At 42.1% G+C, this 20351-nt stretch overlaps 1 protein-coding gene across 3 annotated transcripts in view; it reads left to right on the forward strand.

The window, feature by feature from the left end:
* Positions 1–723: 723 nt before the first annotated feature.
* The window catches only part of bmp2k (BMP2 inducible kinase), a 43893-nt gene continuing 24265 nt past the window's right edge, over positions 724–20351 (forward strand). For all 3 annotated transcript variants that reach the window (XM_072387293.1, XM_072387294.1, XM_072387295.1), the window contains exons 1-3: positions 724–1702; positions 17736–17854; positions 19383–19488. In XM_072387293.1, the coding sequence (XP_072243394.1) occupies positions 1558–1702; positions 17736–17854; positions 19383–19488 (370 nt within the window). In that variant the 5' untranslated portion in view covers positions 724–1557. The remainder of the gene's footprint in view (positions 1703–17735; positions 17855–19382; positions 19489–20351) is intronic.

The raw sequence follows: 20351 nt of genomic DNA on the forward strand, positions 1-20351 counted from the left end.
TTGTACTTGACAAAAGTTTTGAGCCACTGATCATTTCTTTATATTTCACTTCCAAGATGCTGATAACTGGTCTTTGAGGAGCACAATAATGATTTGTATAGATTCTAGTTTGGCAGCGGTGCAACAATGGGTAAACAGAAGGCAGCCTGGTGATTACAGATGAGCAATGGAAGAGGCTATGCAAGCTACTGTAGAAAACTAAAGAGAGGCAGTGTTGCTGGAAAAAACCTCACCAAGTTCTTTAACAGTCCAGTAGACAGGAGCAATTACATTGGTAGTTGTAATTGCTGGAGACAATGTGGCCTCTTGGAGCCAAATCAGGACCACTCAATCTGGTCATGCCCTTTTCTAGTGTTATAGTAGTAGAAAATGTGTGTAGTTTTGCAAAAGGTATTTCAGATGGATATTTAATTTGTATTTATGTGCCTGTATATTAGGTGCCTTGTCCTCACAAAATGTTCTCCATATTTGGTTTTATGTGTTTAGGATTCTAAATGTTGTCAGCAGGAAAGCAGCCTGAAAGAACAAAACACCCACTTTTAACGATACATGGTGTCGAACTGAATGAGTGGTTAGCTTTCGATTAATTTTTCATGTGTATCCTCATTCATTCATTTTTATGTTTTTCTGGCACCAAATGACTTCCATACTTCTCCACTTACGCCAATCATAACAATAGGGGGGCGGGGCCATGTCAGGTTTGGTTGTCACTCTCATTGGGTAAATAACAAACCACCCACTTATTTTGAAGCCTGCCGTTGGGGAGTCACGAGAAGTTTATCCTTCGTTGACGAAGCGAAAACAAAATTGATACAAAAAGAAGTGGAGATGAGAAGCGTAATGTGAAAGAACTGGCGAGAGGGGTTCCGAGAAGCAGCCGACGCTCGCTGGTATCAGCTCCGGGCTTCCACTTTGTTAACCCACCTGCACTTAGGGTGGCTCATCTCTGAGAGGAACATCTTAGGGTGCTAGCGAAGCTAGTTAGCCACTGTAGCTAACGAGCTAACTAGCCGCATCGCCCGAGTGAAGTGAAGAAGTCGCGGTGTGAGTAAACGACACAGCGGTTACATTGAAATAACTATTGGGTTTGATATATTTCCGAGAGGGCGTCGTTGCTACCAAAGGAGGCGTTATCCCCCACCAGAGCCTACAGGATTGTTGTTCGTGTCCTTATTTTCGTTGTTGGTGGAGCGTCCTGATTTCATTTATGCTAGCGACGGCTGCAGCCAGCTAGCGTTATGTGTCTCATAAGCTAACGAACACAGTTCTTTTTTTTTTTTTTTTTTTTACGCGAGTGAATGCTGTCAAGTGATTTGGGACACCGACGTGGTTGTACCACCCCACCATGACGCCCTCATAATAACTGTATTCAAATGCCAAGTTATCCGACAGCAGGTAGTCCCTCCAGAAGAATCAGACGCGGAGTATGCAGGAGAAGAAAATACTCCAGATAAGTAGATAGGGGACGTTGGACACTACCGAATCAAGTTGGAACTGTGTGGTTTATTTACCACGAATTAAGGATTGCATTTGGTGGCCAGACCGAGACAGTAAAGTATGAAGAAGTTTTCCAGAATGCCAAAGTCCGAGAGCGGCGGACTCGGAGGCGCGTCCGGCTCCAGCTCCGGAGTCAGCAGCTACTTCGGGAAAGTGTTTGCAGTCGGTCGGTATCAAGTCACCGTGGAAGAGCTTATTGCAGAGGGTATGTACAGTTTTGCTGTTTTCTGGGTCACACCCGTCATAGCTTGTCTAAGGAGCTCATCTCCTGCACATGGATGTGGAGCAGCTCCGTCTGCTTTGTTACTGTTCTGTAAATGGTTTACACCTCCCAGAAAAAGCCAGTCTTCCCCTAAACATCTGTTATTTCCCAGGAAACTATCTACAGATTGACTGAAGTAGGTCGCTCTCCTCTTCCAGGCTGTAGTGCTTAAACTGGAACACCGAGGGTTTGGCGCATAATTGGACTTAAACGTTGTAACTTTTACCAGTACAGCTGTGGTTTCCATCCGGCTGCACTTCGGGGGTTTGCCCCCGGGGTAACAACGGCACAGTCCGCTGCTGTGTCAACATACAACACTGAAATATGCAGCCATGAAATATCACTTTGCCCCACACCTTCACATAAGTTCCTTTTTTTTTTTAAAGTCATAAGTGTCTTTTTTACTTTTGATTTAAAAAGTAAAGGCTGTTTGAGCATTTGTTTAAGAATAATTAGATTGCAACATTACAACAAGTAACAACAGGGCTTCCCGGATAGAGACATGATGGATAAGTTGTGCAATGCCTGCACCTTCTCACAACAGCTTTTTTTTTTCTTCATGGCTTCAGCTTGTGTCAGAAATCTCCTTCACATGCAGTCAGACAGGCAGAAAGTGAGGAAGTGTGGAGAGGACATGTTTTACTGAACAGCTGCTGGCTGACAATTTGTTTAGGCAGGGTCTTATTATGATATGGAAAGTAGTTACATTTTCATTCTTTTTTTTAAAGATTGTGTTATTTGGTATTTCGATACAAAAAGACTAAATGACTAAAAAGTTCCTTCTAAGTAATTCCCATTAAAACTCCCATAAACCGGTTGTTTCATTTGGTCGCTACAATAGTGTGGAACTGTGAGTTTGGTACAATTTTACATAAAACGACTTGATTCAAATGCTTTCTCTACTATTTGAAGGCTTTTAGTCACTGTTGGTCTAAAATGATACAAACTAGGAAGGATTGAAATCAGATAAAGTGTGTTCTCAGGCAGCGGTTTTGAGCAGCTACTCCCACCCAACGCAAAGTAATGTGCAACAGTCTGGAGTCGCCCTCTGTCTCATTACATTTTCCAGGGAACACAGAAAACAATTGCAGCAATTTATTGAAACATGTTCAACATAATTGATACTGTACATCAGGCAAAAATGGATTTAGTACAGTTCAGAGCTTGGAAGTGAATATCTGGTCTGAGCTCCTTTATTCTCCATCACAGCCTGAACCCTCTGAGACCAGCTTTCTGTCATTTCTTTAAGGAGCCTTTTCAGAATAGTTCTCCAGGCTTCTTGAAGGACATCCCAAAGCTCTTCTTTGGATGTTTTCTGCCTTTTGTTCCGTTCTCTGTCAGATGATCCCACACTGCTTCAATAATGTTGAGGTCCGGGCTCTGGGGAGGATTCATCCCTCCATAAGACCTGTTGCCACTGATTTTCAGTCCACTTCTTGTGTCATTTGGCATAGCTCAGCCTTTTCTCCCTGTTTCCCTTCCTTAAGAATGGCTTCTTGACAGCCACCCTTCCATGGAGACCATTTCTGATGAGGCTTGGGCCAACAGTAGATGGATCAGCTGAAGGTCCAGTGTCAGGTCTTTGCTGGGTTGTCTTTTTCACTTCCAGGTACTCTTAATCTGCTGTAGATAGTTTTTAGTCACTTCTTCTTTTGTCCTACCTTTGTCCAATTTCCTCTTTTTTAAGGACACACTTCCCACTGTGCTGAAGCTTTGTTGGTGCAAACATACTATTTTACGTCTTTCAAACCTGCATTTTATGTCTATAGCCCATAAACATACAAATACACGTAGTTTCTTTGCTAAGTTAGTTGTTTGTTATGTGAAGACACAACACTGGTTCATTGCTTAAGTTACAAAGAGGAGTAAAGTCTTTTTTTAATGTTTGAATGATCGTTAGGTCGGTGTTAAGTAGCTTAACAAATAAAAAAATGCAGTTCTCAGAAAATGAACGTGTACAAGGACTGGACTGGAAAAGAGTGAAAAAGCAGAAATGTCCCAAAAAAGATATTAAAGAATAACTTCAGAAAGCCTGAAAAACTATTCTAAAATATTACAAGCCAGTCTGGAAGAAAATCTCAAGAAATTAGGTTTTGGATCAGCGTTTTCTCAAATTTACATACATTAAAGGTAAAAAAAATATAAAAAAAGAGTCGGACATTATTATTCAACACATTCTGTTTGCATATTAAAGTCATCACTAAACTGGAAGCTTCTGTAAATCCTGTAACTGAGGAGATGTGACAGGCATGTCTCTTCATGCAACACAACACTTTAAAGACGCTGTGATGTCACACCACAAAAGCACTCCTGTTTTCATGTGTGTCATCTTAAAATCATGTGAAGTGGTTGGTTTATGTTGCCAAAGCACAAGCTTACATGGGACCTTTGCTCATCAGCCTGTCTCCAGGTCCAAGCTGGCGGTGGTTTCACCTCAGCCTCTGTGTCTGCTCCATTTACAAGGACGATTTATGTTGAAGTAACTCTCTGAAAGCAGAGTAGTGCTTCTTAGCTGTTCAGATGGAACGGCAACAGAAACCTTCACAAGTACTGTTGCTTCATCAAAATCTTTCTACGAGTAAATGTCAAGTGAAGAAAATCAAAACCTCCTTAAACAAACAATCATTTGAATGTTTAATCATGACGAATCCCACGTGTCATCTGCAGGGAAAATATCTGACATTTAAGAAGAATAAGGGCAAAGTTCCAACTATTTATAATAAATTGCAGCATGAAGGAAGGAAACTTTGAAATATTGACGACTAGACACCCAAAGCTCTAGTTAGCGATGGAGTTACTATGGCGACGTTTCACATATTAGCAGCTGAAACACAGAAAAGAGCAAATATGTGATGTAGTGGGAGGAGTCTAAGCATGGCCTGCCAGAGCTTTGGTCTGTTGGTTATTGTGTTAGCGTTATGGCCGAGTGTGATAAATACTGCATTTTACAGGCCGTGTAAATGAGCAAACGCATGGGTAAATACAACTACCAGGTGAACCAATCACAGCCTGCTTTGCTGTGATGTGTGGTTCCGTTTTACTTGGATGGTAAAAATGGTAGAAAATAGTGGTGTCATGCGTGAAAAGGCACTCCTTGTCCTACTGCTGTTGCATTTTCAAGCCAGAAGTCATGACAAGTGACGTTGGAGGAGCGTATATGAGAAATGAAGGTGAAAATGTTGAGCTGTGGGGTGAAGTGTCACCTGGGAAAACGCAGACTGTGTCAGGGTTTTGTCCCCAGTTGTTGATGAGCTAAAGATGTCAGAGGAAAACGTGCCTTCAATCAGCTGCTGGTGAGTACACGGCCTCGTACAGAACGTGTTCAGCAGATTCACCACCCTGCTGTGGTTGTTACTGCCTTATGGTAGACGTATCCTCAAATGGGTGAATTAAGCTGGGCATCTGGCTTATGAGCGAGGTAATGCATCGTTTGAGCAATGTGCAAGCTTGGCTTGAATGGTGCACCACAGCTGAGGCAATGGATGCTTTCTGACCTCTTAAACTTTTTCACAGTTCATAAAAGTAGATGGAGGAGACGCCTGTGAAGAATTGTTGTTTGAAGAACTCCTTTTGAGGAGTAAGTGTGTGGTGACTGGTTGAACTTAGGATGCTCTCATTGGAAGCCACAGTTTTTAAAGAAGGGTAGAATATCTTTAATACCTGGTTTGTCTTTTTATTTTGCTTAAGATTTGTTCCAGTCCCAGGAACAGTTAGAGAACCCCTGGAACTGGTAAGTGTAAAAGCGTCTGGTCCCAAAGAGCGATTGGTTCTGAGAAGCTTCGTATTTGTTGATATGAATTGTTTTGATTGAATTGTCTCATTGGATTACAGTGGATTTGATCTTAATTGGCTTTAATTGGACAGTGGCTTTAAAGTACTTTGGGATTGCATTTGTTGTGATTTGGCGTTTTATTGATAAACTGAACTGAATTGAGCCATCTTTCGATTTGCAGTTCTGAGGTGAAGAGCTCAACTGAAGAACACCAGACCTTTGAGAGCTTTTCCTCAGGTTGCACCTGCAGCACAGATAGAAATGCTGAATGGGTGTGACGGCCAACCAGCGGTTGGTGTTGGAGTCGACATGACATCACAGTTCCTCCATTGCACATAGGCTTAATAAACCCTTGGGCTTGGCAAGCTTTTGTGTTTTGGCCACAAACTGAGGGCTTAGAACCTCTTAACCATTTTTTTCCAGTCGAGAGCAGAAACATTAGAACACTGATGCAATTTGTCAAGTGAGCACAAAGTCTGAGTCAGCTGCTTTGTCTGCAACCGTGTGGTTTCATGTATACAGTGGAAAGCGTGCTCTTATTACAGCAACCAGTCATCATCTTCAGAGAGTTGTCAAAATCTGATGCTCCTGGTAAAAGTTTTCCCATAAATGTACCCTATTTAAAGAAAAGAAGGTCTACAGATTCAGTGAAGTAGCTTGCTCTCCTCTTTCAGATTGCAGATACACCATGAAACTGGTGCGTATATTGATCTATATCTTCCTGTGGTCTGATTCTTGCTGGATAAGGCAAGTTGCGTCAGTTTGTTTCCTGTCTTCTCATAGAGGACATCCACTGAGCACAGTGTGTACCATTGGGTCACTGCGGCAATTAATGTCCAAGTATGGTCATGTGATGTTTTTAAGTGTCTCATCTGCTACTCGCTTATTGCACGGTTATCCAGCTGCTTTAATGAAAAGCACGAGTTTCCCCTGAATCAAACACACAGCTGTAGTTTGCTCGAAGGGTGAAGCGGTTCTTTTTTTAAAGTTAACAGGTGTTAAAAAGTGTCTCTTTCAAATGTAGTAATATTTAATCATTGACACGTGTCCTCTGGTCACCATTTGGCTATTCTTTTTTTTTCCAGTGACATATCTGCTGAGCTGCACAGTTCATGTGCTGAGTAGGAACCTAGTCATTTCCCTCCACCCTTTAGCCTCTGTGGTTTTTCTTGAGCTCAGTCTGATACCGTCTCCAAGAGGAACACCGAGTCGACATGTCGGAACAGGATGCATCTGTTAGCAGGTCACCCTTTTTCCACCAACTCTTATCATACTGACTCGCTTCTTAGGACACGGAAGTTTAGGAAGTGCATGAAATATAATTTGATAGATTATGAACTTGCAAAAGTTTACTCCAACACCCCCAGCTGCTAGTTTTTTAGGCACACTTGGTTAAAGCTGATCTGACCTTTTATTGTGAAGGTGTTAATGTTGAGCTTTGGTTCCAGCCGGTTTGAGAGGTGCTGATTTAGCTTTAGTCTGAAGGATGGTGTTTGCAGTGCTGTTGAATTAGCTCTAATGAACAAAGTATTAATTGAGGTGCTCTTAAATTTTCTTGATATTGGCATTTTTTTAAATTGAGGATTTGTATGTAGTTGAAGCTCCGATGAAACAAAGCCAGTGTTTTAGGTCCTGACTGCTCTGTTCTCTTAGACAGTATTTCATCAGCCGCTGAGCATCTAACCAATAACTGCTTCTGGAGCATCAGATTAACTTGCATAATATTCTTGATGTCGCTGTTTTTTATTTTTAAAATTTTATTCACCAGACCAAGCTGTTACGTGATCGGCTTCCCACCTTCCCATCGCAGGTACAAGTCAGACGGTTTGTGTGCACGTGCTGGTAAATTCTTAGAAGAATGTCTCAGGGTTTCTATAATTAACAGGAAAACATTAGCTCTGTGGTTTCACTTCCTATGTTTGCACTTTTACAGGCTCGTTTACAAGGTAAGAATTCATCACCGTCTCATTTAGGGTCGCCTCCGTCTTCAAAGCATCCGTGTTCTGCAGAGTTTGTGCTTCTTGTTTATTTTTTTCATTTTTAACCTGTCAAGCTTGAGTCTTCTTTGACTTTTCTCTGTACACAAGCCGTCATAAGACAAAAAACGCTCACATATGCTCCGTTTCCATTCTGCTGGCAGAACACAGTGGGTCTTATAATGCAGGTTCAAGAGATGAGGGCAACCTCCAGACCTCCAGTCTTGGAAGCGGGCCTCCCTGAACATGACAGGCCACAGATCATGTGGACAAGAGAAATGCAAACGCTGCTTCCACTCAAGCAGCTGCTGTGATCACTGACATGTGGCTTTGTCACTTGTAATCTCGGTGCCATGTAATCATCAAACAGGCTTTTGAGCTCGGCGGCACTAGAAATGTTCAGATCCCGTTAATTCTCGCACGTGATGCTTTTTTCTCATGTGATGATTATTTTGAACGTACATTTGATTGGCTTCATATTTGGATTTCTGTGTTTTTGCAGTGAAAGATGAGGATGTCTGCTGCCATTTTGTGTGTCGCTGTTGAACGCTTTGAGTTGTTTCAGTCTTACGACAGCAGTGGTGTTGATCCTCACCAGTGCCCACAGCATCTTGTTGGATGCTGTCTTATGGTATTGTGGCAAAGTTGATTCTGGTTGAACTGTAACCGTTAGTGGCTAAAAGTTTCCCTCAAATATATTGGAAATACCAGTTGGTAATGAAGTTGTTTTTGGACTATTACATTTTTTTTTAAACGATAACACAAATATTGTCGTGATGGTTACTAAGTATGCAGAAAGCAGATGAATGAATCGGTGAGTAAGTGTTTCCCATCATGGGACGGAGTGGCGCGGTCCGTCTTCCCCTAACTGGTTTAATTTCAACTCGGTTTGAGGGTTTACTGTAATTGGATTCTGATTTTAATTCTCCATTTCTGAAGGCTTCCAATAATTGTTAGTTTGTCTGAAACCACGGCAGCGACTGTGGTGAGGATCCTGGAGGCTGTTTCTGAAAGATGGAGCTTATTAGAGCGGCTGATGTTTCCATCGTTAAAAAGCTGCAGTCCATTCCCTCCTTCTTCAAAGTTGATTGACGGGGAACATTCAGTGAATATATGATAACCACAAAACACTATGTTGAAGAAAGGCTTTTTATAAACACTAAAATAAACACTTTGTATGGAATTATGCAAAGAAAAACGCCATAATACTAACTCTGTGACTTAATTGAACCAAATTGTCAGTGATGTGTCGCTGTTTGCAGAGATTCTTCTTTCTTTTGAATGACCCACTTGGTCCTCCAACTTTGTGAGGGAAGGGCGGTGAGAAAACATCCCATCTACATTATTAGCATAGTGTACTGGTGATGAATGGGCACATTGTGTCTCTTTGTTGTCTTATTCTAGCACCCCAGAAAGAATGCTGGTACGATTCAGCTCTTGGTCCCGTGATGGGCATCGCTGCCTTTGTGCTTGCTCATTGAGGCCTTCTGTATCTGACTCTGTTTCGCCGGCTCTCCTCGTTTTGGGAAACTGCAAATTAGTAATTTTCAATCGTTTCAGTGTGTCAGGCCAAAAGTGGGAGTGAACTTGGATAACGTGATGATGCCAAACAGAGGGACATTGATTTCACTGTTCACTGAGAATTGTGGATTATCTTGCTCTCTGTTTTGGAGACACGTGGATTATTATACTAGATTTAATGAGTAGATATTTCAGAATGATGATTCAAAGCAGTGCTCCAGAATGTTTCTATGACAGAAACTCATAGATGGTAATGATGTTGAAGGTTGACAGCTGCTGTAGGTTCACTCATGACTTTTGTTGGATGCATTTCTAATTTAATTTATTGGTTTGTCATTCCCTAACAGAACACTAGACTAAGGTTTTTGTCTTGGTAATGGAGTTCTAGTTGAAACCAGTCTACCGTTTTTTGTCCACAGGTTGCTAATGTTTCTTTTTTATGTCAAATGAATATAATAAGAAGTAATAGAAGTGGTGATGAACGTTGTTTTAACTGCGCTGCATCTTGTGGACAGAAAATAGGCACGTTTCCTGGCCTGCTCTTTGAAGTTCTCCCACAAAGCAAAGGCTTGAAGCTGAGTCTTAGTTTGTGTGAGTCCTTTGAAAGGTCTGGCTGTGACTCAAGCATGACTCCTCGTGGAAGAAGAGTCAGAAGTAAACAACTGTGGTCGCTGCAATCAGTTTGGTGCAGACATATCTGCCAGGTGCCATACAGAGTCTGACTGAAGAGTCCCGCCTTGGATTCAGAGTGCGCTTCAGTCTAAGTGACCAGCAGTTAGTTTTGAAACGGACTGCACTTGTTGGGCGTCACACTCGAGATTGTAATTTTATGAAATGCAAGTTTTTAGTGCTTCGCTCCTTTGATTCAGCAGTTGGTAAAAATAGTTTTTAGACCATTCTACTCGATGGTTAGTGCTTTAGAAGATGCACAGCAACAGATTACTGTTATTTGTTAAAACAAATAAAAGGAGGGAAAACACAGAATGTGAATTATGCACTTCCTGCTTTAACAAGTCACGCACAAAATCTGCTAAATAGACTACATTATGCTCATTTACAGGATCCAAACTTTTTTCAATAAGTGTCTTTCTTCCAGGTTCTTTATGTTTTTGTTGTATATCTGGATGGTTTTGAGCTTGAACCGACACTATAACAACTGCCTTGTTCTTGTAATCTTCCCCCCTCAGGAATCCATTTAATTGAGGATTATGTTGTCTCTCCCTATCCCAGCACAAATCCTTGAAAGCGCAGCCACTCCCGTCTGTTTGTTAAGTTGCAAACAATAAGGTGGAGTGGAGACGTATAAGTACTGCCAGAACCCTCCAGCTCGGTAATCCCAGTCACCACTGCACCTTCTCTCGTAGCCTTTTATGGGACCGCTTCTTACAAAGACTTCTTAACTGATTTATATCACTCTTTCTAAGTGCTTTTCAGCATTTGCCGGAGTCTGGACACAAAGATTTATTTAAGTTGAGGCGTCTGTGCTTCGCATAAAAGTGGAAAAAAATGAACTGAAAATATGGAAAGGACGTTGAAGTATTAAAGTTAGGATATAACAGACTGCTCACTCCTCTGCAGTTTCAGCTGAGGTGTGTGTTATTGGGAAGATACGTTGATCTCCGGGATCTGCACGCGACGTTTTCAGTCGATCCATCTCCAGAGCCAACAGTGCATCCCTCAGAACACTTCAGTCCACTTGTTGGTGGTCATGCGCCTCAAAGCTAACCACCAAGAAAACCCAAAAGGGAAGAAGAAAAAACCAATGACCTGCCAGCAGACTGAGGAAGTAAAGTGAGCAGAAACGTAGGATAGAATGAGCGTAGCCGAAGAGAGCCACGGAAGTGGGGGAGATTGAGACTGAATTTGCATTATCTTCCCGTCAGAAAAGGTCCCATTACATCAGTGATATGGATTCAGTGAAAGGATAAAGAACAGATGAATACAATGGTGCACACCAGGTTGGTGAACCCCATCGTCAACGCAGAGAGCATGAAAATGCGAGCTTATGCAATGAGTCAAACGCATCTCAGCCTCACCTGTGGCTGTCATCACAAATGAAGAGCAGATTTCATAGCAGTAGACATGGTTTAAATGTCTTGTGAGCAGACCTTTATTTGGAATCTGTGATTATGAAAGCTTACAGCCAGTTGGTACAGTTTTTCTGTGGTGTCACTGAACTTTGGCTAATAAACTGTCCTCAAGTTGAACTCTATTAGCTTTCCATTCCGGTCATTATTATTGCATGACACCATACCACGAACTCTACTGGTCAGAAGATTGAGACAGATCAATATGGAAAATGATAGCGTGATGATGTTTCTTGCTATTTTGCCCAGCCCTAGCTGACAGGGAAACTTTATTCCTGGATTTCCCTTTTTTTTTCCTAAGATGTATTCCCTCTACTGATGCTTTTAAACAAAGATGTCAGAGTAAAAGGATGAGTTCGCCTGAACTGGTTTATCGGCTCTGCCTTGCCTTTTGAAGCCTAGAGGTAAAATAGAGATATATTGCTTTGACATTGGTTTTTACTGCACTGATCAGACACTTATTCAGTGAGTTCACTGTGTGTTTGATGAGATAAAACCAGTCCGGCTGCATCGATTGCCACCAAGATGGCGCTTCTGTTGGAATCTACAGCTTAAGCAAGAGTAGAGAAGTACTAAAAGCTGTTATTAGACATACAGAAAGATTTGTAGTCCGTTCATAATTACACCGCAGAAGTACTACACTTGTTAAGAGATGTGTTGCTTTTTTTTGTGATTTAAAAAATGTCCTTCAGTAAACCGCTGCTCCTTTGTGTTGACAGCAGTCTGCGGAGGTGAGGCAAACCTGGGCTGCATCGCTGAGTCTGTGACCAGAAGCAGCAGTAACTCGTGATAATGAAAACACAATTACTGCACCAAAATATCCATATTTATTTTCCTTAAAGTTTTCAACTTAAGGGAAAAGTTTAGGGGCAACAAAGGTTCTTATAGTTCTTATAGTATCTGCGGTTGTTCTTTCAATGATTCTTGTTTCTGACGTCCATCTTTTATGTTCCTCAGTAAGATCTTAGCAACTGCTGAAAAGATGCTATGTGGCTTAAATTGTTACAGTTCCTCATGTTTGAACATTTGCTGCAATTAAGGTTTTTAGCTTTTTTAATTAAATGTAACTATCATTTATTTGAGTCCAGTAGTCTTGAAGCATCCCACTATCACCGTGACACCCCCGCTGTAAAGTTTAGAAAGATCTGACCTAAACCATCATGGTTACCTCTTTCACTGTGCTCTTACTTGACTTACATTTACCAAAATAAACTTTCTCTGTCAACAAGAAAAGGCAGGTCGTCCACCTTGAAAGGTCCAGGAAAGGTGCCATGATGGCGTGGTGTTCCATCAGCCCAAAGCTCACAGGGTGCAGAATCTCTCGACTACTTGATAAAATCAACTGAATGTCTATTTTTAGGTGGAGGTGTTGCTGCCGTGTAACTTCAGGACTTATGAGAAACGGATGAAAGCAGAGTTCTTAACAGACTGTCGTTGGTGGGAAGTGGGTTACAAAGGTGAGGCTCGATGTTGGCAGACATCCAGCTCATTGACCGTGCTCAAAATCCCACTTACATGGTTCGCATTCGTCATGATTTTTACTGGAAAGATGGCAAATGATTGTTGGCATCGCTTTAACCAGCCGGAAAAAGAAAATCCTGTCCCACAGTGGTCTGTAATGCCCAGTCTAAGAGGATTTGCTGAAGTGTTTGGGATCAAAAAGTCATTATCGATAATTAACAGGAGCACCTGACACAGTATAATAAACTGACAAACACATTGTGGAAAACTGGCTTGTCTGCCTGTATAATGTTTAAACTTGGTTTCTATGCTGCGTACATTAACACGGTAAACGAGAAGCTTCATGTCTGTTTTCCCAACACTTCCTTACAAAGTGCAGCCCTTCACCAAAATGTCCACGTTAAGAACCCCTCAGATCAGCTCAGCTAGCTTTAGCTTTCAGGTTTGATCTCTCTGATCAAGGGCAGGAGCACTTTATTCCACACATGTTGCTCAGAAATCACCCACTGCTGAAATTGTTTGGGAGTGATGTTTAGAAAATCATTTGAATCCAGTGTAGCGCTAAACTCCAGAGAAAGCCAGTCTCATATTCAGTATTCAACTTGTTTGTGACTGTTTGTTAAATGTTCAGCAGCATTGGTGGAACTTGAGCGGACAGTTTCTTGGTGTTCGTGCTCCTTTAACCACCTTTTCAAAGGGAGCTCCATTTCCTAGCCTAATTCTTGTGAAATTGCACTTGAAGGAAGGAAGGACTGAAAGCTAAGAGAAGATTTGTAGGTGAGAAGATTGCATAAAATGGTGATTGGCTCTGCAGAGCTTAACTGCAACCCATCGCCCAATTCTCAGTCTAAACCGTTGTCAGCAGACACATTTTTGTCCCTGTAGAAGAAAATCCACCCAGTTTAGATAACCCCGAACCTTTTTTCCAAGTTGACATGAATGTGTTATATCCTTGACACTCTGTAATGAAAAAGTTTCTCTTATCTTTAAGTTTTACAGCTTCGGAAACTTTAGAGGGAAGTGTTGTGGGTTCATGTAAAGGAAAGGGGGGGGGGGGGGGGGGGGGGGGGGGGTCAAGGAGGAAATACCTCAGCCTGCTTCAAATGTTCTTCCAAAACTTGGTATTTTCCTCTCTTAAAAGTTGGTTCACAGCTAGAGGAAGCACTTTGCAACTTTATAAAACATTGACATGACACAGTTGCTCAAGTAGACAGTGATTTGTTGTCACAGATGACATCATGCTTCAGAGGAAGAATGTCCCCCGTGCCTGAGCAGAAACCACAAACCCCTCCTGTTTGTTCTCCTTCACTGAAGCACTCCTGTAGCTTATGAAGTCTTAACAGAGCACAAGGCGTGCAGGCTTTTGTATAAGCTGTAAATATACCTTCCAGGCTCTCGTGTGGGTTTGTGATGATTGTCCCAGTTTGTCATGCTTTTCAGTGACATCATTGTCCAAAGCACTTGATGTAATAGTGGGGAAAATTCTTCAGTAATGACGGCCCTTGCTCAGCCGCCAGGCTGTAATGCCACTCCCCATCGCTGTCCCTCTTGGCCTGATGGATTTGGGGTTTTCCTCCCAACTGTCAGTGACAGCTGACCATGTCCATCTCCACCCCACAGTGCAGCCAGCTAACAGACGAGCGGGGGGGTACAATCGTAGTGAGATGTGACTCATGGCTGCCGAGTTAAGACATACCTGTCGGATAGTTGCAGGACGTGGTTATACTGAACCTTCTGGTTTTATTATCAGTGAGTGAAAACATATATGATTATATATACAATTATCTAATAAACATAAATGTTAGCTTCAAATCAGTTTGCTATTGTGGATTAAAGCTGGATTAAGACATCTGGAGATATTTGACAGCAAAAACTGCTGAGTCATCAAGCCTGTACAGCAATTGCAAATAATGTTCTGAATCTGCTAATGAACTGCTCATTAAAGCATTTAAAATCTGCGAACATGTAACATACCATAGTGTTACTCAGCAGAGGTTATGAATTAGTCTATAATTAACATGTGTTGGAAGGAACGATGGAACAGGAAAAGGAAAGAAGGAAGGAAAAGACATCAGCTGTATTCAGGATGTTGATGGGCTTCCTTAATGCTCCTTAAAAAAGCTTGACTCGCAGCTTAACAAATCCAGAAGTTTAGCAGACTTATGTTGCCCATCTTTATTGGATCTTTGTGATGATCAAATAAACAGATCTATAAGAAAAGGAAAAAAAAAAACAATTGGCTGTCAGAGAGGCCAGCCTCTTACTGACTTTGTAGTCTGTCATTTGTCCAGGAAGTCTGTATGCTGGGCACAAAGCCCCTCTACAACAAACCATTCTATCCAGAGCCACTCAGGGCTACAATACAGGCAATAGCGTACCACTTCCTGGCTGGCATAGTCATGGGAGCCCCCGGGGTGGTGATTTAGAGAGGACCTGATCCTGCAGCATATGGCCGGCGGGGAGACATGGAGTTGTTTGGCAGGATGGCCAAGGCTGAGGCCGTTTTGAAAGCAATCTCCACCTGAGACCCAACGCTGGCTGCCCGAACAGTGAAATCATCCCTTACTGTGACTGACAAATGATAGCCGGAGTCATGGAAGAACAGGAGGAAATGTCAGGAATTCGGTTTGAAGATGCACATACAGTACATTCTTTAAAGTGTCACACACAAAACTCCACAGTTTTTACTACAATATGCCTGTTTCAACTGAGGTCTGAGAGCAAAAACCCTTTGCCCATTTTGGATTTGTGTTAAACTTGTGACATGTAACCGATAACAAAATGTTTGTTGTTGGAGCACCTCGTAGACGAGTTACAGACAAGAGATGAGAAGGTTGTCTGCAGTGAATCTCACTGGGGGTCATGCAAAATCTGTCTTGTAGTCTGGACAACAACTGTGCAAAGGTTCATTTGATTCTTCTGTTTCTTCTTAGCAGGGGTTGGCTGTTCCTTTTGTGTCTTGTCCGTGTATGCTGAAACCGCTTGTTCTTTTTATCCCCTTGGCGCTGCTCCTGAGCAAATGGATTTTACCTTATAAAATCTGTCATCCGGTCAGTGCAACCCCCACATCTAGCCTCTGCTCTGCTGAGGTTTGATCTTTAATATATCTACATCCTACATCTGCGTGTCAAAAAAGCCCTCAAAGCTTGAGCTTTGTTTCGGATGACTCACGGGTAGGTTTTTCTCAAACAGCAGTGCCATAAATCACACTCTGCATTAGATACTTCCAGTTTGCAGAGTCTGTGAAGGACAGCATCCTCCTGTCTTTGAAAGTATCACTTCCACTAGACTACTCCAAATAATTCAACTCTTCATAGGTTTTGTACTCAACATTTTTGTTCAAGGAAATCAATTAAAGCCTTGTCTAATGGTTTGGACTGACCACCAAGCTAACCTTAGCACCAAGCTAACCTTAGCACCAAGCTAACCTTAGCACGCTAGCAGGCCAAGATATACAATGAACAGCTTCCAGTAGGTGCACACGGCAGCCGCTCTGGTACTTTGTCTAAGCAGGATTTCTGCCCCAGTTTTTATCGCTGTTGAAATGGCAGCCTGTCTGCAGATAAAGCTGCTGTGCTGCTCCTCTCAAGCAAGCAGCAAACATAGTTTTATTTTGATGGGTTATTCCATCAAAATGGAATAACTGCATATGTGACACCTTTTAGCAGCGTAATCGTAATGATTTATATTCTGCCAGTTCTGTTTTGTCAGCACTGTTTTGTCTTTTGTGTACATCATATGCAACTGAGCCTCACTTTGACTGCTGTGTAATGACTCATCAGAGTTTGCAGTGTTTTTTTTGTTTTTTTTCAAATGTCCGATGAGAACAGGTGCAACCTGTCCCAGTGAAAACGTTAGTTTGTCTGTGGTTTGCAGCTGTGTTTCATTTACATTGTTGGATTTAGTGCCTGGCTTTATTATCAGCTGCAGCTCTGCAGTAGCAGGTTGTTCCTTTTTTCATTATCTGCCTGTTATGTGCTGCAGAAAGGCAACAGTCGCCCTTCTAATGTGATAATATCTGCTATAGTAACACTCACTGTTATGACTACATACAAACACTGCACTTTAGTCACAGTAGTTTGTTTTGCCAGACTTTTGGGTCTGAAGTAGCTGCTTTCGCAGTGCGTTCTGTTGCACTTTCCTCACAACAAAACAATGTTTGAAATTTAAGTGTGATGTTGATATACTTTGTGCTCACCGGGCATTTGAACCGCCTTCTCCGCTTGCTTTCTCTCATTCCAAATCCAAGCTGGTATTTTTCTACAAAAGGCACAGCACTGTGGAGCTTTCATTCTCTTTGGTAGGTGGGTTTTGATGCCAACCACTCAGTGACTCAGTGAACCTTCTCTAATGAGAGCAGGGACTGTCACATCACTGTCCAGAGGAACACAGCACAGTGACGGGAGCGGCCGTCGCTCCAGCCCAATATCTTTGTCTCATTTGACAAGCTTTTCAACGTAACTGGAAATTCAACTTGTCACCAGAAATCTACTCACTTGGTACATTCTAAGGTTCATATTTAACGCTTAAAACTGGTTTTATTGTATGAAACAGTGGAACTAATGCAGTCCTAATGAGCAGAGCATGCCAGCTTAATGAATAACACCAGTTGGCTGCTGTTGATGTGTCATTTTGGTCTTCATTTTTAAAATTTGTCATAAGAGAACGTCTTAAAATCTCAATGAGCAGGAATCTGCCGATGTCTTTGACTCGGATGGTAGAGGAGGACTCACTGTAAATGAAACGCTCAAAATAAAAATAACGTGCACGTTCTTCAATCTGCCCGTCTCTCGTGGGTTGGGCTAATCCAAAATAGTGAAACCACGGGGGGTGTTCTCTGAAGACAGGCTGTTACCTGTGAAACAGCGGTGCTCTGAAAACACCCCCATTAGCACTTGGTACGTTCCTACTGATGAAATTCACAAAAAAATGGACTAATCAGAATTTTGGTCGACCCAGAACGTATCGACCAATCAGTCGACTAGGACTTTACAGCCCGAGTGCTCACCCCACTAAAGCACTGCAGTAAAGTAACAAACAAACACTGTAATAATCAGCTGCTTGTGCGGACACGAGATGAGGGTAAAACACTGTAATTATTTATTTGTCTCAGCACTGTCATTTTTTTGTATGCTAATACTTCATCTCGTGTTTTCCAGGGGGCTTCTCAGTGGTGTTCCTGGCTCGCACGCACAGCGGTGTCCGCTGCGCTCTCAAAAGGATGTACGTCAACAATGTGCCGGACCTAAATGTCTACAAGAGAGAGATCACCATCATGGTGAGAGCATGTTCCTTAGTTTCATTAGCTGCAAACGTCTTTCAACTCGCCTCGAGTAGTTTTTTTTTAAAAATAACCAAATTAAACAAGTTAAGTTGCAAGTTAAATAAAATTGGACCAAAAGAAAAAAGGTTCATCTGAACACGGTTCATCTCTGCCTCCCCTTCACCTTCCCACACTCTGAATCAGATTTCCCTTTTTCTGCACAGAGGGATTTATTTGCACTTGAGGGTCTTGAGATCATGATCTTAAGATTCCACGAGGACCTTTATCAGTTTTCTGCTATTCAGTTTGCTTGCATAATTCCCGTTGAGACTCAAACCCTTGTAGCTCATTTTGACGTATTCCATCTTAAAAAAAGACACATAAAAATGGACTCCTTCTATTTCCAGTCTGGCAGAGTGAAATTCCTTTGGTTGTGAGCTGGATGACATTGTATGATGCACCTGGCCTGGTGACGAATGCCTTTTATCCGTCATGCAGAGCAAACACTGATTACGTTCGATAATTCAAGGTTGTTTTGTCTTTTTATATCATTCAAAGTTGAATGTTTTCAATAATTCCAAAGCCTTCAAAACAGGTATGACAACAGCAGATGTCTCATCAGCGGTGTTGGACCTTCAGTGTGTCAGCGAGCAGCTCACTCTGAGCTGTTCAGCCAGCTTTGTGTGTGTGTGTGTGTGTTTACTGCCTCATCATCTGGAACGATGTGTAATACTCCCCCACACAGACCCACACACACACAGCTGACCTTAAACGTTGACACAGTTCTGGCCTGTTGGGACGCTGCCTTAGGTGTGTCGGTTGCCACAACACACGGTAGCCTCTCTGTTCATGCTGGCTTTTAACAACTGACAAACACTGTGAACACTGTGATGCTTTAATCCAGCGAGTAAACTAAAAATCTGCAGAGTTGAGGGATCACTGTGGTATAAGAGCATAAAAGAACACAGAAAACATCCTTGCTATCCACAGAAGTTGAGCCTTTTTATGGGTGCAGTCATGCATACTTTCACCCTTCTCATTCTGTTTCAGTCTTAATTTAGATTTTCACTTATTTGCATCAAACAAATTTAAGCCAGTAGTTGTGAACAATGACACCCCGACTCACAGGCCATTGTTTAAAGCTGGAGACACTGAATGTGATGGTGTGGCTGTAGATTTGCATCAGCAGTGCTACTGGCCTGTCTGTGACTTGTCTAACTTGTTTGACCGGTGTGTCCTTTTAGATGTGTTTTGCACTTGTTGCCTGTCCAACAAAGCAGAGCAGTATTTTAAACGGCAGTTTCCATGCTTCATTTGATGTTTTACACTGGGTAGCAGCATTGCTTCAGGTCAAATATGAAACAACACGTGCCCAACCATGAGTCAGCAAAAATGTGTGCACAATCCAGCAGCTGTATGTTTCTATGCTTCTGCTTTGTGTTGCAGGTGTCCTCACCAGCTCAGCTTTTTTTTTCTTGCTCTACCTCTTGAATTTTTGTGCCAGTCTGTCCTGATCACTAACATCTTTTCATCCCATCTGCAGAAAGAGCTGTCGGGCCACAAGAACATCGTTGGGTACCTGGACTCCACAATCAGTTCAGTTTCAGACAGTGTTTGGGAGGTTCTGATCCTCATGGAGTACTGTAAAGGTATAGCCTCTTTTTGTAAACCTGAACATGTTCTGACTTTATTTCCATGTGTTCTGTGTTTTAACAGCTGTGAGTTGCTGTTAGAGCTTTATTATAGTTCCTACAACTGTTGGAAGGTCTGTTGAATTATTGAACAAACTACTGTTATAATGGGCTTTGTTCTTAGACATTATGTATTCATATTCTGTTTTTTTCTAAATAACCTATGTTCCTATTTTGTACTTTTCCACTCTGCTCATATTACACAATGTATGTCCTTGAATGGTCCAAGACTTTAAGATAGCATAACGGGACTAAATAACAGGGTCAGATGAAGCTTCTCTGTCTTGTCAGATTGCTCTGTTACATTAGATACACACACACACACACACACACACACACACACGTTGTTTATCATTTCCTGACATAGACAGTGATTGGCCCGTTCCTGTCACTAATAACTGGACGATTATACTCGGTCACGCGTAAGTCCATCCTCTGTAAGACAGATGTGAGGAAGGTAAATATGAACTCTTTCCGGATATTGGGGCTCGCTCTGTCACGCCGAGCCCAGCGCTGCCATACTTTACCCGTGACCAATAAATAGATACTTTGTCTGTGAACTCAAGATTTCTCCGGCTTGTACTTGGTCTTCCAATGAAAGAATCGTGCTAACACCACCACAGTACAAGCAAACGCTGTCACAACATCTGAAAAATCTGTTCTTAGTGGAAGCGACAGCTGTTAAAGCTCGCCTTAAAAACATCTGGCTGGCTGTTGCGTCACTTCCACTTCACATCAGGGCTGCTAATGTAAACATGAGAAATGCCTCTGAGGGATATTATAATTCTCAGGGAAGCACCGAGTTACCTTCAGGGAGTCTT

This window comes from Leuresthes tenuis, unplaced genomic scaffold, assembly GCF_036924035.1.
Source record: "Leuresthes tenuis unplaced genomic scaffold, fLeuTen1.0.hap1 SCAF_6, whole genome shotgun sequence".
NCBI classification, from domain to species: Eukaryota; Metazoa; Chordata; class Actinopteri; order Atheriniformes; family Atherinopsidae; genus Leuresthes; species Leuresthes tenuis.